Source organism: Salmo salar, chromosome ssa16, assembly GCF_905237065.1.
Source record: "Salmo salar chromosome ssa16, Ssal_v3.1, whole genome shotgun sequence".
Lineage (NCBI taxonomy): Eukaryota > Metazoa > Chordata > Actinopteri > Salmoniformes > Salmonidae > Salmo > Salmo salar.
In genome coordinates, this window is record NC_059457.1 from 51,228,297 (window position 1) to 51,253,926 (window position 25,630).

General features: G+C 42.1%; 1 protein-coding gene across 1 annotated transcript in view; it reads right to left on the minus strand.

Annotated features, from left to right (window-relative positions):
- Positions 1 to 3,992: 3,992 nt before the first annotated feature.
- The window catches only part of ppp1r2 (protein phosphatase 1, regulatory (inhibitor) subunit 2), a 33,116-nt gene continuing 11,478 nt past the window's right edge, over positions 3,993 to 25,630 (minus strand). Inside the window, exons 2-6 of the mRNA XM_014149747.2 lie at positions 25,319 to 25,426; positions 24,514 to 24,594; positions 11,477 to 11,571; positions 9,431 to 9,601; positions 3,993 to 6,469 (exon numbers count right to left, since the gene is read on the minus strand). Of these exons, the coding sequence (XP_014005222.1) occupies positions 6,456 to 6,469; positions 9,431 to 9,601; positions 11,477 to 11,571; positions 24,514 to 24,594; positions 25,319 to 25,426 (469 nt within the window). The 3' untranslated portion in view covers positions 3,993 to 6,455. The remainder of the gene's footprint in view (positions 6,470 to 9,430; positions 9,602 to 11,476; positions 11,572 to 24,513; positions 24,595 to 25,318; positions 25,427 to 25,630) is intronic.

The following is a 25,630-nucleotide window of genomic DNA, read 5'->3' on the forward strand; positions in this document are numbered from 1 at the left end:
ATGAGTGATTATACTATACATGTTGATGAGAACTAGAACCCTCACAGTACTGTACATTATGAGTGTTATACTATACATGTTGATGAGAACCCTCACAGTACTGTACAGTATGAGTGATTATACTACACATGTTGATGAGAACTAGAACCCTCACAGTACTGTACAGTATGAGTGATATACTATACATGTTGATGAGAACTAGAACCCTCACAGTACTGTACAGTATGAGTGTTATACTATACATGTTGATGAGAACTAGAACCCTCACAGTACTGTACAGTATGAGTGATTATACTATACATGTTGTTGATGAGAACCCTCACAGTACTGTACAGTATGAGTGATTATACTATACATGTTGATGAGAACCCTCACAGTACTGTAGAGTATGAGTGATTATACTATACATGTTGATGAGAACTAGAACCCTCACAGTACTGTACAGTATGAGTGATTATACTATACATGTTGATGAGAACTAGAACCCTCACAGTACTGTACAGTATAAGTGATTATACTAGACATGTTGATGAGAACTAGAACCCTCACAGTACTGTACAGTATGAGTGATTATACTATACATGTTGATGAGAACTAGAACCCTCACAGTACTGTACAGTATGACTGATTATACTATACATGTTGATGAGAACCCTCACAGTACTGTACAGTATGAGTGTTATACTATACATGTTGATGAGAACTAGAACCCTCACAGTACTGTACAGTATGAGTGTTATACTATACATGTTGATGAGAACTAGAACCCTCACAGTACTGTACAGTATGACTGATTATACTATACATGTTGATGAGAACTAGAACCCTCACAGTACTGTACAGTATGAGTGATTATACTATACATGTTGATGAGAACTAGAACCCTCACAGTACTGTACAGTATGAGTGTTATACTATACATGTTGATGAGAACCCTCACAGTACTGTACAGTATGAGTGTTATACTATACATGTTGATGAGAACTAGAACCCTCACAGTACTGTACAGTATGAGTGTTATACTATACATGTTGATGAGAACTAGAACCCTCACAGTACTGTACAGTATGAGTGTTATACTATACATGTTGATGAGAACCCTCACAGTACTGTACAGTATGAGTGATTATACTAGACATGTTGATGAGAACTAGAACCCTCACAGTACTGTACAGTATGAGTGTTATACTATACATGTTGATGAGAACCCTCACAGTACTGTACAGTATGAGTGTTATACTATACATGTTGATGAGAACTAGAACCCTCACAGTACTGTACAGTATGAGTGATTATACTATACATGTTGATGAGAACTAGAACCTTCACAGTACTGTACAGTATGAGTGATTATACATGTTGATGAGAACTAGAACCCTCACAGTACTGTACAGTATGTGATTATACTAGACATGTTGATGAGAACTAGAACCCTCACAGTACTGTACAGTATGAGTGATTATACTATACATGTTGATGAGAACTAGAACCCTCACAGTACTGTACAGTATGAGTGTTATACTATACATGTTGATGAGAACCCTCACAGTACTGTACAGTATGAGTGATTATACTAGACATGTTGATGAGAACCCTCACAGTACTGTACAGTATGAGTGATTATACTAGACATGTTGATGAGAACTAGAACCCTCACAGTACTGTACAGTATGAGTGATTATACTATACATGTTGATGAGAACTAGAACCCTCACAGTACTGTACAGTATGAGTGTTATACTATACATGTTGATGAGAACCCTCACAGTACTGTACAGTATGAGTGTTATACTATACATGTTGATGAGAACTAGAACCCTCACAGTACTGTACAGTATGAGTGATTATACTATACATGTTGATGAGAACTAGAACCCTCACAGTACTGTACAGTATGAGTGATTATACTATACATGTTGATGAGAACTAGAACCCACACAGTACTGTACAGTATGAGTGTTATACTATACATGTTGATGAGAACTAGAACCCTCACAGTACTGTACAGTATGAGTGTTATACTATACATGTTGATGAGAACCCTCACAGTACTGTACAGTATGAGTGATTATACTACACATGTTGATGAGAACTAGAACCCTCACAGTACTGTACAGTATGAGTGATATACTATACATGATGAGAACTAGAACCCTCACAGTACTGTACAGTATGAGTGATTATACTAGACATGTTGATGAGAACTAGAACCCTCACAGTACTGTACAGTATGAGTGTTATACTATACATGTTGATGAGAACTAGAACCCTCACAGTACTGTACAGTATGAGTGATTATACTAGACATGTTGATGAGAACTAGAACCCTCACAGTACTGTACAGTATGAGTGATGATACTATACATGTTGTTGATGAGAACCCTCACAGTACTGTACAGTATGAGTGTTATACTATACATGTTGTTGAGAACTAGAACCCTCACAGTACTGTACAGTATGAGTGATTATACTATACATGTTGATGAGAACTAGAACCCTCACAGTACTGTACAGTATGAGTGTTATACTATACATGTTGATGAGAACTAGAACCCTCACAGTACTGTACAGTATGAGTGATTATACTAGACATGTTGAGAACTAGAACCCTCACAGTACTGTACAGTATGAGTGATTATACTAGACATGTTGATGAGAACTAGAACCCTCACAGTACTGTACAGTATGAGTGTTATACTATACATGTTGATGAGAACCCTCACAGTACTGTACAGTATGAGTGATTATACTATACATGTTGATGAGAACTAGAACCCTCACAGTACTGTACAGTATGAGTGATTATACTATACATGTTGAGAACTAGAACCCTCACAGTACTGTACAGTATGAGTGTTATACTATACATGTTGATGAGAACCCTCACAGTACTGTACAGTATGAGTGTTATACTATACATGTTGATGAGAACTAGAACCCTCACAGTACTGTACAGTATGAGTGATTATACTAGACATGTTGATGAGAACTAGAACCCTCACAGTACTGTACAGTATGAGTGTTATACTATACATGTTGATGAGAACCCTCACAGTACTGTACAGTATGAGTGTTATACTATACATGTTGATGAGAACCCTCACAGTACTGTACAGTATGAGTGTTATACTATACATGTTGATGAGAACCCTCACAGTACTGTACAGTATGAGTGTTATACTATACATGTTTGTTGTAATTATTATTGCAGCCTTCAGAATCTCAGGAATTTGTTTTGTTTCAACTTATTTTTCCACAAGTAAATGACTATATGCAAAGATACAGGGAAAAAAAAAAGGCTATTGAAGCAAATTGCTGCATTTCTGATTCATTATTTTTACATATACTTTACAGGTCACTAAAGTGAAGTGTTATTCTATAATGAAATACTGATGTGAATAATCATTCAAACTTCAAAAGTTAATCATTTATGTAATGTTCCCTGTTAGTGTTTTTTAGGTCAGTGTTATGAGAGTGACAATGTATGCTTTCTGAGTGAGAATTATTGCCAGCGTCATGGTTGAATGAGCTTATTTTGAAACATGTATGAAGTGTTTGTGGTTTGAGTGAGTTTGAGGTGAGCTTCACTGTTTGGCCAAGATGCATGTTGGTAATGCAGACTGAAGAGTTTTGAAAAAGTGGCTTCAGTATGGACCGATGCTTGTTAGTAATTGAAAAAAATATTAATTAAAATCAGGAGTTTAAATATTTTTCAATTAAATACATCTACCCTTAATTTCTGTATCATACCTCATCTAGTTGCCAATGGATTATTCTAATACAAAAGGAGAAACTATATCATCTGAATCCACAGAACTAACAGCATGTCGTAATAGCACCTCTCAACATGAAGATATACTACTGCCATCTAGTGGCAACAGAAGTACTGAGTGATCTGTTAGGAGTAGGTATCCTGGATAAAAACATGAACCTGAGAATAAATGGTGTTACATACTACTTCCACATAAAAACACCAGGCTCATAAGCAGACGCTTCATAAACAGCATCTTTTAATTATGGGAGACAAAAATACACACATCCTTATGTTTAAGAACATGCAAATTTAAAAGATACAAAAAAAAAAAAAAAAGAAATAAAAAGTCCATTATTTGGGGACAGACAAATTATCACGAGACAGAATGTTAGTCCAGTGTCCCTCGTAAAGAAGGAAAATATGGTAGAATATAAGCAAGACAACAAGTAGCCAGTGGAATCCAAGCCTTTGAACTGCACAGGGAAGAACATGAGCGTAGCCTATTCATTTACAATACACATAAACAGATCATATTAGGCACATTTGCCTTGTAATAACCACCCCGGGTTAATGTCATACAAGTTGATTCACAGACAACCTCATCCTTTTGTCTTAAGTCCTAAAAAATGGAAAGAATATATAAATCTTCATAGTAATAACTCTTAAGTGTCAATTACCTTGTTTTTTTTGTTGCCTATGTGCCTTCCCTCATTCAGATAATATTAGATAAAAATAAAGAGCAAGGCGGAAAGTGGGAATAGTCAGTGTATCAATCAGTATTTCCTGTGGGTGTGATGCTGTCATTTTCAAAAGGAATTCAGCACCGCTGAGCTTTTGAAATCGTGAGGACAGAATCCAATGGATGGACACCTAGCTTATATGGTCATTCAGTCCCCACAATTAAAGGGCTTGGTAGTCTAGTTCTGAGAAGAAAGAAACCATCTCTACATGCCCTGATAAAACAAAAAATATATGTTTTGTAATGTGCTCATTCAGGAAGAGAAGGACATCAAAACTCAATGTTTAAGACTTCATTTATCACTGGAGGACAGTGGTTGTCAGAGGTTCATGTAGATCGAGGTGCCATGACTCAAATATCAGAGGCAATAAATACACAGTAACCAACTGTCTTGGTTGCCCAGATATCACTCATTTTGTCCGCCAAGCTAGCTAGCAGATTACAAAGGTAGCAGGATGCAAAAACTAAAATGGGGGTAAATTGATCCTAATCAACAACGTCACAATACCATACCCTTCATACAGAATGTAAGAGTGAGATAATATCAACTACATATACCAGAAATCTTTCCATTCATGCAGCCAATCAACCCATATTAACCCCCAAAACTCCTACTGTAGGATGGTAAGTAGTATTATTGACATTGTATAGGAAACAGTCCTGGGGTGTATTCATTAGTGTACACTGTAGCAAAACATCTTTCCATGAAAACAAGCATTTCTTATTGGATAAATGCAAGTTAGTCCCTCACCGTTTTGGCCCGTTTGGTTACTAGTGAATATACCCCTGCTTATCAGTAGTACAAACCTTCTCTGGAGGTTCCTTTCCCAAATGTTGTCCTTCTTATTAGCTTAGTGAGCGAACATGGTATTAGTGCTGATAAGCACAAGGCTTAGCAGCCATGCATAATACAGCTGCGTCCCATAGGTATAATGGCAAGCCTGGACATCTACATTTTAATATGCAGATGTCCTGTGAGAAATGACGTTATATTACACTGTTTTACGGTTACTTATCGCAACGCAATCCATAATAAAATGGTCATTTTATTGCATGAGAATAAATAGGTTTTGCTGTCAATTACAGTACATTAGCCATCCCATTACGATAATGGTACTTTGTTGGAAACATATATATCCATATTAGTCAGTGGACATGTATGTTCTGTACCTAATCCTATAGTGGGCGGGTATATATTACCTAAGACTGAAATGCTGGTCACCTTGGACATGGAGGTGCCTTGCGGGCTGGTTGTAAATGTTAAGTATGCTGTTCCTATTTCCATACCAGACAAGCCTATATCCAAGATCAGGGGAAGAGACAGAGACAAAAACCCAGGACAGAAGCTCTCACCAAGATTTCTTCAACAACGGTTATGTTGGTAATTAGTTAAAAAACAAACAAAAACAGGTACAGAGGGAAGTAAACACACCAAAAACGAAGAGACCAAAATCCTCCTACCACCGTCATCATAATTATCCCCCACTTCCATCCAATGGGTGCTGCTGTTTTTTTAGGAAGTGGGGTTTCCGACAGCTTATGCCAGGGGCTCAGGAGGAGCTGGGACAGTCGGACAAACAAAGACAGAGACTGCAGCTAGCGAGCGAGCAGGTGAGTGATTGAGCAAGGAGTGAGGCAGGAGTCCTCACTGATAATAACAGTCTGTTATAACAGTCTTTAGCGTCTCGGTTCCTATAGGTCTGGTTTCCTTTGAGGTGACGGCAAGTTTTTGACAGGGACTCTTTTGCAACGAGGAGAAGTGACCGGCAGGGTCGATATGCTTTGCATTGCAGTGTTTCTGGGAAATATACACACGCGTGGAGGGAGGGAGGGGGGTCAAGGTGAGGTTATGAAGCGGTCTGCTCTATGGCCCGGCACATGTAGCAAAGTGTCTCTTTTGAATGTTTTATGAGAGCCGAGACACACAGGCTGGGGACAGGAGAGGTGGCGTCTCCTCCTCCTCTAGGAATCCAGAGCTGCAATCCAAAAAGAGAGGACATGTGAGTGACAGCAGCATATGCGTTAATTCATTACAACAGTAACTGGAACAGAGAAACATCAGAAATGCTAACATTTTAGTACTTTTATAGTAGAGTGAACATGGGGCCTGTATTCACAAAGTGTCTCAGAGTGCTGATCTAGGATCAGTGTTGCCCGTTCAATCACAATGAATAAAAAGGGTCGGTCAAACTGATCCTACATTCTGAGACACTTAGTGAATACGGGCCCCTTTCTCAATTGAGACTGTTTTCTGTCAACAGCTGAGTGCTGTATTAAGACCTTTAACCTTTTCTCCAACGTGCCACATCAGTCCTCCGCGGAGGAACTGCATGACCTCTTGACATTTGGAAGGCCTACAAAAAAAAAAATCAGGGCCTGGTAACCTTTGTGTGGAGCTTTACACGTATCTAACCCTCTCAGAATCCAACTGCCTTTCTAGAAGGTTCCCCATGCATGTACGCTAGTACATGAGTCGTATAACCAAGTGAACATTTATCATTTCCCTGTTTATATATTAGTACTTCAGGCTACAGGGTAATGAAAAGTTTCTTCACAGCGTACTCAGTGCTTCCTGTGGTCCTGTATGGCTCAGTTGGTAGAGCATGGCGCATGCACTGCCAGGGTTGTGGGTTCGATTCCCGGTGCCACCCCTACGATAAAAAACATGTTATATTATTCAGCTAGGCTTGAAGGAAATCCGAGTGCTCGACTGAGGGACATTGAAATCCAAGAAATCCTCCCAGGATATGCATACATGGTAATCACAGAAAAGCAAGAGCGCTGAGATGTCTGCACAGTGACGTTTACTGCAGCCACAACAAACGAAGAGGGCTGGGCGAGAGAAAAAAGCTCAGCGATAAGAGCGTGGGCGGGGCTTAAGTTGGGGAAAGAAAATGCTTGGCGATGAAATGGCGCGATTGGCCAATAAAGGCTCGCTATAGCTTCCAGCCCATGATGGATTGGCTATTGATTCTTGCAGTAAAAATGTTTTACAAAAACACAAAATCAACCATTTTCTCTCTTTCAATGGATATCGCCAGAGTGTGTTCCCAATGTTCTTTTTCTGACTAGTCCTGTCCTAAGGTTTCTGAGAACCCACATTTGTCTTACCCAAAGGATCCGGAGGTTCCATGAAGTTCAATTTAAGACCTATTTAATGCCACTTGAAATGCAATACGATTTTTCATTCTTTGCGCGCCACTCCCCTAATATTCCTCAAGAAATGAGCCAATGTTGGCAAAAAGTAGTATTTGTAGAGCTGGCTTTTTCACCGAAGGCCATAACCTACATAGCTCATATTTACAAGTAGGTGTGCTATTTTAGCAATGAGCATTCTGTAGCCTAGCGGTGTGGGAGGGCTCTGGACTGACTTCTTCCAGTGCCAAGCAAAACATGAAAAAAGTTTGCTATTTCATCTAACATGGTCAGGGAATGCATGATGGATATTTAAAATAGGACCCATTATAATCAGATATCTGTTTGTCTCTTTAGAGATTCATTTGCCTGCATGTTTTTTTGTGCATATTGGCCTAGGCTATGCCCCATATCATTTACCACCGGAGGAAGTGGGAACACACACATTAGCTAGATTGCTAATTCTAAATATGTTTTGTTCTGCTGGCACATCATCTCAATGACATACTCTGTAAAGTGGTATAATTTCCTCTATATTGACATTTGAAAAATAATTGTTAGACTCTCACAAAGCTAAATCTTTTTTAAATGTTTTAACCGTCTTTCTCACAATGACATTTCGAAATGTTGCTCAACTGGGCTACCTTACGCTCTCCTCCGGCAACGACCCGACTCACACTGGCACATGACGTGCACAAAGAAATATTATTCGATTTTTAAAAAACAATTTGGGCTGTGGTGGCAACAACTAAGCAGTGGCACAAACACCATAGGAAGTGCGATGGAGATGACTAAGACCGCTCAAAACTAAATTAAATACATTAGTATTATTAATTTAAGACCAAAGCTGTGTAGTCGAATACCATACTGTATACTGCATACTATAAGTTCGATGTATTAGTAACCAACTAATGTTAGGTAACTAACTAACATTCCGGCGGCAGGTAGCCTAGTGGTTAGAGTGTAGAGGTGGCAGGTAGCCTAGTGGTTAGAGTGTAGAGGCGGCAGGTAGCCTAGTGGTTAGAGTGTAGAGGCGGTAGGTAGCCTAGTGGTTAGAGTGTAGAGGCGGCAGGTAGCCTAGTGGTTAGAGTGTAGAGGCGGCAGGTAGCCTAGTGGTTAGAGTGTAGAGGCGGCAGGTAGCCTAGTGGTTAGAGTGTAGAGGCGGTAGGTAGCCTAGTTGTTAGAGTATAGAGGCGGCAGGTAGCCTAGTGGTTAGATCGTTGGACTAGTAGTAAGGTTGCAAGATCGAATCCCCGAGCTGACAAGGTAAAAAAAAAAAGATCAGTCGTTCTATCCCTGAACAAGGCAGTTAACCCACTGTTCCTAGGCCGTCATTGAAAATAAGAATGTTCTTAACTGACTTGCCTAGTTACATAAAAAGGTAAAATATATTTTTTTAATAAAAAACATACTGCTGTAATACTATGCGGTACGTAAGGATAGCGTAGCTAACAAATTGTCAGCCAACCTAAAGTGTAATGAAACTGATTTGAAAGGTAATTACTTTATTACAGTGCTCAACATGTCATAATTAGTTAAAGTAATGAATTTGTATGCGCTTGGACTTTGAATATTGTCCACCATTTTCTTCAAATATGGTGGATACTTCGTATTTTGGCGAATTTAGTACAACATCCGAGAACTTTTGGCATACTAACTCTATCCATACTATGACCAATAAGCATACTCAATTTACGTCACAAATAGTAAGGTTAGTATGAGTATTTGAACACAGCACAATACTTAAGGACCTCCATACACCCTGCTTACCGTCTTAAGGAGAGTATCCCTGTTTGTCTTACCGTCATGCGGGGGATCTACAATAAAGTCCTCTGTTTCCATGTCCTCCTTCATCTCCTCGTCATCATCCTCTTCTTCCGCCAGCTCGTTGGCTATGAGTTGCCGGGCCATCCTGATGCTGAGGCCCTCGTTGTAATGCATCTTCCTCATCATTTCAAACTGCTTCTTTTTCGCTGATGGGGAGAAAGAGAGAGGTTTCAATTGCTTTGGCAATGTAAACATATATATGTTTCCCCATGCCAATAAAGCCCTTTGAATTGAGGTGGGTTGAAAGAGAGAAAGAGAGGCTATGGGGAGCCACAACTCAGACATACTGTAAATATCCTGATTTCCAGTCTGTGGAGGAGACAGTGATACATAGAGAGCAACTTTAGGAGTTGCTAGGATGGCACATTCAAAAGCTAAAAAGGGAGGTTTTAGTTGAAAGGGGAGAGTTTTAACATGCTTGTCCTCAAAATGGCGGTTGAAGGATCAATACACCATAAACAACTTTCATGAGGATCCTGACTGAACAGTTCCAGTAGAATCTAATCTACTTTCAAGGACATGGTTCTGAGATGACACAGTAAAAAAAATAACTGCTTTCTAATTCCAGCAGCAATCTACTACTACACAAATATACCTTTTATACCAATACGTTTGAGTCAACTTTTTGCCACCTTTTCTTTATATCAAACAAAGTCCGACTGAACAGTAGTCCAGGTGCCTCAAACCTAGGGCCTGTGGGGCCTTGTTGATAGTGCTGTACTTCTATTTCTGACAACCCATCTAGTCAGGATTGCTGTAACATATTTAATAGTCCCGCCAGTAGCCAACTTTCTATTCATCAGAACAGGAAAATACAAGGTAATTACTTACAAATGATTTACAAGTAGGCTAGAGCAAGCCGCTAATCTACTGTAGTGAATGTAAGAATTTAAAGCAGTGGAAAGTCTATTGATAAAGACATTTAGAACATGCAGCTGTCAGGTTATCAGCATGACAACGGTTGCAACAGGGTCAAAGTTGAACGTTTCTTGCTCCTTCCCCACAAAAGTAATGGTGTCTCTATGAAAAGCAAATGCCGAAAAGAAAGAGCTAAAAAATACAAAAAAAACATGTTTACAGCCAACATACCATGAACCCTTTCTGAAAGCAATAAGAGCCATTTTCAAAAGATAACTTGCAACTGCAGCCGTACACACGCCTCCACGAGAGGCTTCTTTTTGTAGCAAACAATAGCTTTGGAGTGTGAAGCAACAACCTTGAGGGACATTGTTACATGGAAACTAGGTGGGAGAGAGGATGTGACACAGATTTCAAATTTGGAAGCCAATGTCTGGAGGCTTAGTGATGTCACATTAGTACAGTCTCATGGAGTAACAGTGTGAGGTTAGGGGACAGCTGGCTCAATGTGTTGGGGATGGATTTTGTTACTAGTCGTCAAGATCACTCCAATCAATCAATTCCCTTGCTGATTGTTCGAAGCACACTACTTCAAATCCAGGTCACCCATAATTTAGAAAATCAAAAGATAATCTAATATGAAATACATGTTATATTCAGTTGATGGCCCGTCTAACTCTGAAGAATAGTATGTATGAAGGTCAGCAGGTCTCATATACCAAGTTATTATAGGTGAAAAAAAACCCCACTATATTTAAAAACGGGTAGAATTCTAACTCAAAGCAACACTATTATAGGTCTATGAGAGTATGTCTGGACACACCTAGTACTACACACATTTCAGAATTTGGGGAGAATTTACACGTTAGGCTCTTGCTTTCCCCTGAACTCCCGAGATAAAAATGCAGGAAAGCGAGGAGAGAGACATGTGTCAGGAGCCAAAATGGACTACAGTCAATTGGAACGGTCCACGGGAGCAAGCTCCGTTTGGACCGTCGGCAGTGCCCGGGGCTGCTGAGCTGAGAGAATCCGTTATCGGGCACACAGCGCTTGACACAACAACACAGGGAGAGGTCAGGGAAAAGTCAGGGCCTGATGCCCAGTGGGAATAGAGACGTGAGGGGGTGAGAGGAGGACGACGAAGGGGGGGGTGCAGGCCCCACCTTGAGCCTCTGGGGTTAGTTCATCCTCTTCCTCACTGCTCTCCTCCTCTTCCTCTCTCATGAAGCGAGGTTCTGTTCCTTCTGCTGCCGCCAACCTGGGGGGAGAAATAAGTGAAAGTGTGTAACAAAGACAGAAATAAACATGTGCAGGTGAAGTAGATGTGGCCATCCGCACACGTGAATCAAAGTCAACCCTCCAAGATAAATGTCCACACCCCCACGGAAATCGAATGACCAACATGTATGTGTTCGTGAGGGTCTCACCTTTACACAGAAGGTCATATTAGTGTGTAGCCATAACTGTAAGGACGCTACAGACAAAACAGTCAGTTTAAGCTAGAGATATCGTTTATTTGCATTGGATGAGTCTCAAATCCACCGCATCTGCCTACGTAATACTTCTGCAGTGAAAGGTGAGAGCTAGAGCGGTGTTTGTCAGACCATGAGACAGAGGGATTTTTTTTTTTTAAAGATATAAAATCGGTCTCCTCACAAAATCATGTGGCCTACAAACTACTATGACCCCTTTACGGAAAGATGACTCTCTCGAACGCGATGGTGTTCTCCGTTTCACCCCCCACAAGCGTCTTGGGACTCGTCTGAAGTCGGTAGAGCCGATCTGCCAACTTGTCTCTGTAGCGTCCGAACAGATTTGGCTACACAGTAATATGACCCCTCTGTGTAAAGGTGATACTCAAAAACATGTTGGTTGTTGTGCACTAGGACACCCACAGGCCTCACGACTAGGACAGGCCTCACGACAGGCCTCACGACTAGGACAGGCCTCACGACAGGCCTCACGACTAGGACAGGCCTCACGACTAGGACAGGCCTCACGACTCACCACAGGCCTCACGACTAGGACAGGCCTCACGACTCACCACAGGCCTCACGACTGAAGGTCCCCCGGCATCAGCTGAAACATTTATAGAAGTATATATGGGAGACTGTTTAGTGTAAAAAAATAAGGGGTTAAATACGTTTCCTGATCTTTCAGATATAGGACAGATTGTTCTGAACAAACTATTGTTCCATGTAGTGAATCTGTTATTCAATAGCTTTGGATGAGCTAATAGCAGCAAGGCCAAATTTAAAAAAAAAAGTGTCAAATAATTCTTAAAATATATATTTTTATACTTTGAATGGTCTTAAAAATACAAAAATCAAATAGCAAAAAGATCATTGGTATCAAAGACCCCCCCGCGGCTTAGACAGGGCTTATATTCTTATGGGTGAAAATGCAGTACTACACAGGCACACACCCTAGAGGAAGTCAGATTCACACTGCCCGTGTTAAGTCAGTGCCTTGCAAATTCCCTTATTTTCCACCAGCTGAATCTGGCAAACCTTTTCCAGTTGCGCGAATTTTTATGCCCACAGACAAAACCATTCAACTCTTTGCCTCCTCCTAAAAGTCAGGGTGAAGTTTGGGACATGGCACAAGAATCTGACTTTTGACTGTGAGAAACACTTAATAAAATGTTGTCCTTAATTAACATTCTTGTTCGTGAAGGCCAGAAAGCTTGAGTCAGACAATATCATAGCAAGATTATGAGCTCTATATCTCTATGGAGTTCTCTACTGGGAGAAGATGAGCATCGCAGTAGTCACTGTCAGAACTTTCTGGTCCACGTTCACTTTCTAAATTACCTCCAAAAAGGAGGAAGAGCAGAATTATTTTTTTAAATAAAATAAATTAAAAAACAGTTCTCTTGGAGAGGGATACAGATGAGGGCAGGAACAGAGTGAGATGAAAGACAATAAGAAAAGGAGGGAGGATAGATTTGGGGAGGGGGAGAGAACGAGTGAACGCAAGAGGGGAAGGAGGAAGGGGAACGTAGAGAGAAACAAAACGAGTGTGAGTAAGAGAAAGAGGGGGAGGGACAAAGAAAACGAAGGAGCGAGAGACCAGGCAGTAGCCATTTTAATAGGATGAGGTGGAACAATGGAACACTGAGTGAAAATAAACAATGGCTGCAGATAGAGTTTCAGGTCTGGAGCAGAACAATCCTCTTCACTTATTTACTGACATCCATCTTCACAACACCAGGCTTTTGATGAGTAGACACGAGCAACGCACATACAGGCCCAGAGCACAAACAGACATTTCTTTCAAGCCTAGACCAGACCCAATATGATTGCGCAATAGCCGACCAGACGGCCACTGATGTAATACTTCTAACAGCGTCCTTTAAACCTGAGACCTTTCCAACTGCTTTTATTTCCTTGAACAGCAGCCATGATTTCCGGTGTCTTGTTCAGATGGCGGTGCATTAAGTATGACAGTTGTGGGAGAGGTGGACTGAATAGGGACTTGTCTAGTCAAACAAACAAATTTTAGACGTGTTGATGGTGACGAAACCGAAGAAAAAAAAAGTTGCATTTGTAGTGTCATGCGACGAATACTGTGTTAAATATGGAATACTGGACTCCGTGGCCTTTATCCCTCCAACTAATGGGGGATATGCAATGTGCAGCATCCGTTGAGACAGTAAGTGTGTAGGCCTAAGGTATGTCATTCATTTCCATGTAGAAATAAACCACCACAATAAGACAAATGAGCTGATTGTGGACTACAGGAAACGGAGGGCCAAGCACATCGACAGGGCTGTAGTGGAGCGGGTCGACAGCGTGTTCACATTACTAAGGAATTAACATGGTCCACACACACACACACACACACACACACCCTCTCCCTCAGGAGGCTGAAAAGATTTTAAATGGGGCCCCTCAGATCCTCAAAAAAAAGTTTTACAGCTGCACCACTGACCGCATCTTGACTGGCTGCGTCACCGCTTGGTATGGCAACTGCTTGGCATCTGACCGCATGGCGCTACAGTGAATAGCTTCCTGCAATCCTGGACCACTATACCAGGCGGTGTCAGATGAAGGACCTAAAATAAATTGTCAAACTGTCCAGCCACCCAAGTCAGACTGTTCTGTCCGCTACCGCACGGGAAGCAGTAACAACGCACTGGAACCAACAGGACCCCGAAACAGCTTCTACCCCTAAGCCATAACGACTAAATAGTTACCCAAATAGCTACTAGTACTATCTGCATTGACCCTCTTTGCACTAACACTTTAGAATCATCACATAACCTAAATCAAATGTTAATCCTGTTGCCTAGTTACCCCTAGTCACTTAAATCCTACATAAATTTGGCTATATACGCAGGGTAGGGGTAGGAGCTAATTGAAGTAGATATGCACATATACAGTGCCTTCAGAAAGTATTCACACCTCGACTTTATCCACATTTTGTTGTTAGACAATATAAAACGTTTTCAATTGAGATTGTCGTCACTGGCCTACACACAATACCCCATGAAGTATATAAAAACATTTTTTTTGTAAAGATTTTTTTAAAAAAAAGATGAATTTCAGTGCATTCAGAAAGTATTCAGACCCCATGATTTTGTTACGTTAGCCTCTCTCCCCCCATCTACACACACAACCAACCCAATAATGACAATGCAAAAAAACAAGTTTATATCACATTTACATAAGTATTCAGACCCTTTACTCAGTACTTTGTTGAAGCAGCTTTGGCATCGATGACAGCTTCGAGTCTTCTCGGGTATGACGCTACAAGCTTGGCACACCTGTATTTGGGAATTTCTCCCATTCTTCTCTACAGATCCTCTCAAGTTGTCAGGTTGGATGGAGAGCGTCACTGCACAGCTATTTCCAGGTCTCTCCAGAGATGTTAGATTGGGTTTAAGTCCTGGCTCTGTCTGGGCCACTCAAGGACATTCAGAAACTTGTACCAAAGCCACTGCTACATTGTCTTGGCTGTGTGCTTAGTGTTGTTGTCCTGTTGGAAGGTGAACCATCGCCCCAGTCTGAGGTCCTGAGTACTCTGGAGCAGGTTTTCATCAAGGATCTCTGTACTGCTGTGCCACCAGAGATTCTGGGTTGGAGCCCAGGCTCTGTCGCAGCCGGGAGGTCCATGGGGCAACGCGTCATCCGGGCTAGGGAGGGTTTGGTCGGCAGGGATATTCTTGTCTCATCGCACACTAGCGACTCCTGTGGCGGGCCGAGCGCAGCGCATGCTGACCAGAACACCGTACACCTGGCGACTCCTCCGACACATTGGTGCGGCTGACTTCCGGGTTGGGTGGGCGTTGTGTCAAGAAGCAGTGCGGCTAGGTTGGGTTGTGTTTCGGAAGACGCATGGCTCTCGACCTTCGCCTCTCCCGAGTCCGTATGGGAGTAGCAGTAATTGTTTTTTTATTAAAAATGTTCCACTCAATCCTGACTAGTCTCCCAGTCCCTGCTGCTGAAAAACATCCCCACAGCAAGATGCTGCCGCCACTATGCTTCACCATAGGGATGGTACCATGTTTCCTCCTGATGTGATGCTTGGCATTCAGGCCAAAGAGTTCAATCTTGGTTTCATCAGACCAGAGAATCATGTTTCTCATGGTCTGAGAGTCCTTTAGGTGCCTCTTCGCAAACTCCAAGTGGGCGGTCATGTACCAGTTACTGGAGGAGTGGCTTCCGTCTGGCTACTCTACCCTAAATGCCTGATTGGTGGAGTGCTGCAGAGATGGTTGTCCTTCTGGAAGGTTCTCCCATCTCCACAGAGGAACTCTGGAGCTCTGTCAGAGTGACCATTGGGTTCTTGGTCACCTCCCTGACCAAGGCCCTTCTCCCCCGATTGCTCAGTTTGTCCGGGCGGCCAGCTCTAGGAAGACTCTTGGTGGTTCCGAACTTCTTCCATTTATGAATGGAGGCAACTGTGTTCTTGGGGACCTTCAATGCTGCAGACATTTTTTGATACCCTTCCCCAGATCTGTGCCTCGACACAATCCTGTATCAGAGCTCTATGGGCAATTCCTTTGACCTCATGGCTTGGTTTTTGCTCTGACATTCACTGTCAACTGTGGAACCTTACATAGACAGGTGTGTGACTTTCCAAATCATGTCCAATCAGTTGAATTTACCACAGGTGGACTAAAATCAAGTTGTAGAAACATCAAGGATGATCAATGGAAACAGGATGAACCTGTGTCTCATAGCAAAGGGTCTGAATACTTATGTAAATGAGGTATCCATTTTTTGTTTTTAATGCATTTGCATACTTTATTATTATGGGGTATTGTGTAAATTGAAGAGGATTTTTTTATTATTTTAGAATAAGGCTGTAACGTAACAAACTGGAAAAAAGTAGAGGGATCTGAATACTTTCCGAATGCACTGTTTTACTTCTTTTTTTTTTGTAATTCATAAAAATGAAAAGCTGAAATGTCTTGAATCAAGTATCAACCCCTCAGTTATGGCAAACCTAAAAATCAGAAGTAAAAATTTGCTCAACAAGTCATAAGTTGCATGGACTCACTCAGTGTGCAATAAAAACGTCTAACATGATTTTTGAATGACTACCTCCTCTCTGTACCCCACACATACAGATAATTGTAAGGTCCCTAAGTCAAGCAGTCAATTTCAAACAGATTCAATCACAAAGGTTTGCCAATGCCTCACAAAAAGGGCACTTATTAGTAGTTTGCAGACTGAATATATATCCCTTTGAGCATGGTGAAGTTCTAAATTACATTTTGGATGGTGTATCAATACACCAAGTCACTACAAAGACACAGGCCTCCTTCCTAACTTAGTTGCCGGAGAGGAAGGAAACCGCTTGGGGATTTCACCATGAGGCAGTTAGAGTTTAATGGTTGTGATAGGAGAAAACTGAAGATGGAGCAACATTGTAGTTACAACACAATACTAACCTAATTGACAGAGTAATACTGCAAAGCATGTGGCAAAACGATTCATTTTTTGTAATGAATACAAAAATGTTATGTATAGGGAAAACCCAAAACAACACATTACAGAGTACCACTCTCCATTTTTTCAAACATAGTGGTGGCTGCATCATGTTATGGGTATAATTGTAATCATTAAGGACTGGGGAGTTTTTAGGGATAAAAAAAACAAACGGAACTAAGCACAGGCAAAACCCTAAAGGAAAACCTGGTTCAGTCGGCTTTCCACCAGACACAGGGAGATGAATTCACCTTTAAGCAGAACAATAACCTAAAACACAAGGTCAAATCTACACTGGAGTTGCTTACCAAGACAGTGAACGTTCCAGCTTGACCAAGTTAGTTTTGACATAAATCTACGGCAAGACCCGAAATGGCTGACTAGCAATGATCAACAACCAATTTGACAGAGCTTGAATTCAGGCTGTAACAACAAAATGTGGAATAAGTCAAGGGGTATGCATACTGTCAGAAGGCACTGTATATGTACATATCTACTTCAATTACCTCCGACCCCTGCACATCGACTCAGTACTGGTACCCTGTGTATATAGCCAATCTATCATTACTCATTGTGTATTTATTCCTTAAGTTATATTTTTCCTCTCTGCATAGTTGGGAAGGACCCGTAAGTAAGCATTTCCCTGTTAGTCCACACCTTTTGTTTTTTAACGAAGCATGTGACAAATACAGTTTGATTTGAAAATGTCGAAGAGGCATAACACAAGACAAGGCTGCGTGTAAGTTAGTTAGTTATTCATTTCCATTTCACAGGTTTAAACCAACCGGAGAGGTCGAGTCAACGCTGCAGGTACAGAAAGTAAACTGATCTAAGTCTAATCACCTCCCATTACATTGTCCTCATTCCCCTGGATTTAGGGTTGATGGGATCTATTGAGTGGCATTTATAGATCCAAGCTGTTTTCACTGAAATAAATGACTGGGCGCAGATCCATCGAACACCGTTACGTGATGTTTAGCCAATACGCTCCACTGGGGGGGGGGGGGAGATTAGAACGAGAGGTAATATCAGTGAGGTTAGAGATAGTTGTGTGCCTTGAGCATCAGTGGCCTAGTAGTCAACACCGGGATGAAAATGTTGTCAGAGAGAACAGATACCATTGAAGAGACACAAGGGCTTACTCACTCCCTCTAACCCACATGCATTAATCACCCTGAAACGCAAATAAAACACTCAGCGCATCAATAGTGTGATCACATTGAGGGATAAAGGTAACACTGAGATTAATGCATTCGTCCAAGGCAGAGTCGATTTAGAGGGAGTGGACACAGCGCTTGCAATGCCAGGGTCGTGGGTTCAATTCCCGCATGGGACACATATACTAAGTATGTATGCGCGCACTAGATAAAAGCAAAGGCTATAATGGAATGTTACTTACACACACAAAGGGTTGACCTCCCTGCCTGTTAAGTGGATATAAAAATGTGTGGTAACAGTACATGTGACAGACCTTTGCCTCAGTGGAGTTTGGCCTTGAGGCTGTGACAAAGCATCTGCTCCACTCTATGATGAGTGCTTATGCTAAAGCAGTAGACTAGCTCCTACTATGTCGCTACTGAAAATCTACATAGCCATGGCCTTCTCTCGCCGTGCTAGGGGATATACAGTACCAGATGCACAGTTGAGAGCATCTGTCGGGATGCATCACCGCCTGGTACACCGCCCGCAACCGCAAGGTTTCCCCAGAGGGTGGTGCTGTCTGCCCAACGCATCACTGGGGGCATAATACCTGCCCTCACGGAAAACCTACAACACCCGATGTCACAGGAAGGCCAAACAGATCATCAAGGACATCAACAACCCGAGCCACAGCCTGTACACCCCGTTATCATCCAGAAGGCGAGGTCAGTGCAGGTGCATCAAAGCTGGGACCGAGAGACTGAAAGGCAGCATCTATCGCTAGCCGGATTCCACCTGGTTACACAACCCTGCACCTTGGAGGCTGCTGCCATATGTACATAGACCTGGAATCACTGGTCACTTTAATAAATGTTTGCACACTGCTTTACTCATCTCATATGTATATACACTGTATTCTATTCTACTGTGTGTTAGTCAATGCCACTCCAACATTGCTCATCTAATATTTACACAGTACCATTCAACAGTATGGACACCTACTCATTCAAGGGTTTCTTTTTTTTCTTCTTCGATTTTCTACAGCGTAGAATAATAGTGAAGACATCAAAACCATGAAATAACACAAATGGAATCATGTAGTAACCCAAAAAAAAAAGTGTTAGATCAAAATAGATGTTATTTTTGAGATTATTGAAAGTAGCCACTCTACCTTGATGACTGCTAGGCACACTCTTGGCATTCTCTTAACCAGCTTCATGAGGTAGTCACCTGGAATGCATTTCAATTAACAGGTGTGCCTTGTTAAAAGCTAATTTGTGGAATTTCTTTCCTTCTTAATGCGTTTGAGCCAATCAGTTGTGTTGTGACAAGGTAGGCGTGGTATACAGAAGACAGCCCTATTTGGTAAAAGACCAAGTCCATATTATGGCAAGAACAGCTCAAACAAGCAAAGAGAAACGACAGTCCATCATTAGTTCAAGACATAAAGGTCAGTCAATCCGTAAAATTTCCAGAACTTTGAACGTTTCTTCAAGTGCAGTATCAAAAAACAAAGTGCTATGAAACTGACTCATGAGGACCACCACTGGAAAAGAAATTACAGCCCAAATAAATGCTTCACAGAGTTCAAGTAAAATACACATCAACTGTTCAGAGGAGACTGCGTAAATGAGTCCTTCATGGGTCGAATTGCTGCAAAGAAACCACTACTAAAGGACACCAATAAGAAGAAGAGACTTGCTTGGGCAAAGAAAAACACAAGCAATGGACATTAGACCAGTGGAAATCTGCCCTTGGTCTGATGAGTCCAAATTACAGATTTTTGGTTCCAATCGACGCATCTTTGTGAGACGCAGAGTAGGTGAACGGATGATCGCCGCATGTGTGGTTCCCACCGTGAAGCATGGAGGAGGAGGTTTGATGGTGTGTCGCTGGTGACACTGTCAATGATTAATTAAGAATTCATGGCACACTTAAACAGCATGGCTACCACAGCATTCTGCAGTGATACGCCATCCCATCTGGTTTGTGCTTAATGGGACTATCATTTGTTCTTCAAGAGGACAATAATCCAAAACACACCTCCAGGCTGTGTAAGGGATATTTGACCAAGAGTGATGGAGTGCAGCATCAGATGATCTGGCCTCCACAATCACCCGACCTCAACCCAATTGAGATGGTTTGGGATGAGTTGGACCGCAGAGTGAAGGAAAAGCAGCCAGCAAGTACTCAGCATGTGTGGGAACTCCTTCAAGACTGTTGGAAAAGCATTCCAGGTGAAGCTGGTTGAGAGAATGCCAAGAGTATACAAAGCTGTCAAGGCAAAGGGTGGCTACTTGGAAGAATCTAAAATATATTTTCATTTGTTTAACACTTTTTTGGTTACTACATGATTCCATGTGTTATTTCTAGGGATGCACGATATAGTCGGTTAACATATCGGAATCGGCTGTTATTAGCTAAAAATACCAACATCGGCCCGATGTCTAGTTTAACGCCGATGTGCAAAACCGATATCAAAGCTTAGGTGCATACCTATATAACACGGATAAGAACATCTTCGTATATAACGTAGGTACATGACGTAACGACGCCATGTAAAATGTTGCGCTACACAGCATTCCTAACCTAGCCCACAATGTCTGCTGTGTGGATCAAGCAGTCATTTGAAAGAGTAAGAACATTTCAACGAGACAACCCAAAGGCAAAATCCATTAAACGCCAAGATAATGGAATTCATTGCCCTTGACAATCAACCGTTCTCTGTCGTGGGTGATGTTGGCTTTCGCCGACTGGTCGAGCACACTTTTTTTGGGGGGGGGGGGGGGGGGTACTATTTTTTAGATGTTGCCCTACCGGAGTTACACAGTAATAGCATCCCTGCTATTAGCTTCACGACTGACATTTGGGCCAGCGATATCAACCCCATGAGCATGCCGAGTCTGACAGCACAGTGGGTCGTCAAGTATTTCATACTGAGTAAAGTCATTTTGCATGCTCATGAATATGCTGGTTGTCATACCGCTGCTGCCATTTCAATGGCATTTGAGAAGATGTTTGAAACATGAACACACTAGCTAGCTCCATTTGAACAACTGACTGAAGAAATAAGCTCATCAACTGCGTCTGCAGCAGACGTGATACCCTCTGTCGTGGCATTGAAACGCCTGCTCAACAAAACTGACAGGGATGTAAACAGAATATGCACAAAATTTGAGATAAGCTTTATGTGTGTATGGAACATTTCTGGGATCTTTTTTTCAGCTCATGAAACAAACACTTTACATGTTGCGTTTATATTTTTATTCAGCGTAGAATTTGTATTCTAATTCCTAATTCTAACGCCGCCGATTCTGTCACGACAGTGGAGTGCGCATGCCAATTCTGACTTCGCCAATACTAAGATTGGCCAGTTAGCTAGCAGCTAGAGAAACGTTACATGGCCCCTTTTCCCGACGAGGTGGATGTTTTTACTGGCCCACATTGGCGAATTAAACAGTTGCCCTTGACAACAGTTTGCCCTGGCAACAAAACAGCCCACACAGGCTGTGAAAAAACGTTTCGGTGGCATTCTCTCTTTACTATGTCACCACCATGCTCGATGCTATGTACAAGGACCGCTACTTCAATGCAGACAAGAAACAGGGTTTACGTGAAATGTTACATACACAGCTGGACAAGATGGAAACGGACACAGTGACAGTGCGCACCAAGGAAGAGAGGCCACGGACAGAGAGCTGAAACTTCACTGCTTGACACGTATGATGCAATCCTGGTTGATTGAAACACAGTAAGAAAGTGAAAGAAATAGGTTTTGATGTTATAGGGACATACATTACTGGTAATGGGGACATGCATAAATGCCAACAAAATAACTTTTTTGTCAGTGTGGTGTGTAACCTTTATTTAACTAGGCAAATCAGTTAAGAAGAAATTCTTACTTACAATGGACAGCCAAACCCGGATGACGCTGGGCCAATTGTGTGCTGCCCTATGGAACTCCCAATCACAGCCGGATGTGATACAGCCTGGATTCTAACCAAGGGACTGTAGTGACGCCTCTTGCACTGAGATGCAGTGCCATAGACCGAGGCATCCATGCATGTGTTAACTATTTAACTGTATGAGAATGCTTAAAAGGCTGCACATTTTTTAAATAATTGGCATAGTTTGTTTTTTTTCGGCTTTGAAAATATCAGATATCGGTATCGGGCCAAAAAAAATGTATATCGGTGTTTCACTAGTTATTTCATAGTTTAATGTCTTCACTATTGTTCTACAATGTAGAAAATAATAAAAATAAAGAAAACCTTGGAATGAGTAGGTGTCCAAACTTTTGACTGGTGCTGTAGGTAAATAAACACGTTATCAGTTACTGAAAAAGTGTACCACACACACACAATGTTTGAGTTTGGAGAGAGGCTTATCTTATCACACCTCCCGAGAGGCGCAGCGGTCTAAGGCACTGCATTGCTAGAGGCGTCACTACAGACCCTGGTTCGTTCCCAGGCTGTGTCACAACCAGCCGTGATCGGGAGTCCCATAGGGCGGTGCACATTTGGCCCAGCGTCGTCTGGGTTAGGGGAGGCCGTCATTGTAAATAATAATTTATTTTTAACTGACAAGAAATGTTACATTTAAAATACTTTTTTTTTTTTACTCTGACTGTAGGCTAATTGAGAGTATCATTGGATACTTGGGGAAAATTACTTCTCCTTTAGTCAAATGGAGCTGATTGGATAAGGGTTTTTGATGGCAGAGTTGAAATGGATTACATTTACATTTGAGTCATTTAGCAGACAATCTTTTCCAGTGTAGCTTACCGTTAGTGCATTCATCTTAAGATAGCTAGGTGGGACAACCACATCTCAGTCATAGTAAGTACATTTTTCCTTAATAAAGTAGCTATTAGCAAAGTCAGTGCTAGTAGGAAAAAAAATATAGGCCAGTTTAAGTTCACGAAAGGCAAGGGAGTTAATTTCAGATTTTTTTCTTTATTGGGGGATTTCCCTTCTGCAGTTTTACCTCTACTGTTAACTCAACTGGTGAGACTGTCTTCTGACGGCTCCAAAACTATTTAGCTGATCATTCAATTTACCCAAGAGCGAAATTCACTCTATACTCAATGTTATTTGGGGGGGGGGTCAAATGCCCTTGTCGTCAAATAGTCTAAAGTATCCAGCTGTGCGCAACCAGTAGGCTTTTGTTGGCCTGGTGTATTGCGTGAGCCAGTGGCTTTATTCCAGGGCGTCACTGTGCTATGCACATACCAGTCGTCACACTAACTCTGGTCCAGGGCGTTACGTTAATTAACCACTGTTGCTTGAACAGCTAGCTAGCACAAACTCTCTCTAGCACACGCTAGCTAGCACAAACTCTCTCTAGCACACGCTAGCTAGCACAAACTCTCTCTAGCACACACCAGCTAGCACAAACTCTCTCTAGCACACACCAGCTAGCACAAACTCTCTAGCACACGCTAGCTAGCGCACACTAGCAAGTACCTATCTTCTAATTCTAAACTTAATTTCAGCACCTGTGCTGTTGGTGGCGGTAACGCACCATCTTCTCTGGCACCATTCAACATCCTGTCTGAGTTCGTATGTCTCATAGCATCTGTGGCGTAAGAAGGCATCTGCTGCAGCCAGACCCTATTGCAAATAGTTGAAATCCAGATGAGTATACATTCTGTTATACAGCATGTTCAAGCCGTAACCATACGGAGTCCCCCCCCCACCTTCAGTCTCATAAGACCGAGACGTATGAAGATGCTATGTTTGAGTTGCATCACTACCCTTCTCATACAGCCTTGATAAGTGTTTTAACATTCCAAACCTTTGAGTCCAATAACTTAACTTTAGCCCTCCTTCCCCCTCCCAGACCTCTCCAGTCAGTGATGCTGGCCCTCCCAGACCTATCCAGTCAGTGATGCTGGCCCTCCCAGACCTCTCCAGTCAGTGATGCTGGCCCTCCCAGACCTCTCCAGTCAGTGATGCTGGCCCTCCCAGACCTCTCCAGTCAGTGATGCTGGCCCTCCCAGACCTCTCCAGTCAGTGATGCTGGCCCTCCCAGACCTCTCCAGTCAGTGATGCTGGCCCTCCCAGACCTCTCCAGTCAGTGATGCTGGCCCTCCCAGACCTATCCAGTCAGAAATAACTTACTTGGAGGCCAGGTCACCCACAGTGGGCAAGTTGATCTCTGAGTCGCTGTGCGCCCCTTCATCCTCCTCGTCCCCCACCATCCTGAGGAAGAGAGAACGAGAGAAGGAGAGAACAGTGTGTCACAACGGTGACCTTCTATGCAACGGCCTTGGAGATTGGGTTACGTGCCAGTTTAGATGGCCCACCCCACCCACGCTTTATGCAGACTGGGCAGAAACTCATCCACACACACACGTACACACACTGAACCTGCACCGCAAGAATTGAGGTGCCCTGTGAGAGAAGGCCAATCTGCTATCGAAATTGTATCTAATCCGGGGTGAACATATTCTCTACAAAAATGATCAAATTATAGTCTCTTTTCTACATCACATTAGTGTGGGATCTAGTGACTGTTCACACACACACACACACACACACACACACACACACACACACACAACAAAAGCAGGATGACGCCAAACATACCAGAGCTGAGTTTCTTCAGGCCAAGTGAATCACAAATCAATGCTGTCAACAAATGTGAATATTTGACTCCAGAAAAGTAGTTTGTTTTTTTGGTTTGCCCAGAACTAAGAATATGTAGTGTGAAAAGTCCAACTGTCATTTTCACATGTAATAGGCCTAACTAATTGAATAAATTAATACCATTATGAGGTATTCGTAAACAAAAAAGTCAAAAACTGGAAATACTAGATAACAGTGTATATGGGAAGCCATTTTGACATTCGCTGGGTAACTATGTCCTTACCTGTTCATGAGAATGAATTGCATCGTGCTTTACACATTGAATGGGGCAACTCACCTGTTGTAGGGCGTGCTGGGCTCGTCGATCTTCATCAACCCATAGTCCTTGTCTGCCGGGTGGTACGTGGCCAGGATGTTCATCTCGTCCCATTTCTGTGACTTCTTCCTGAAAGAATGGGTCCAGAGATGAGCTCAGGGTGGTACTCAACCAACCAGACATTACCCTGGAGACCTGGCAGATTTCATCTAGGACTACACAGTGACCCAGTTCACTCCCGTAGTATATTTCGGGAACACAAACAAGGCAGCAATTAAAAAAAAAAAAAAAAAGAAGAAGGGTTTTATGTAAAATTAAATGATTCATTGTTTG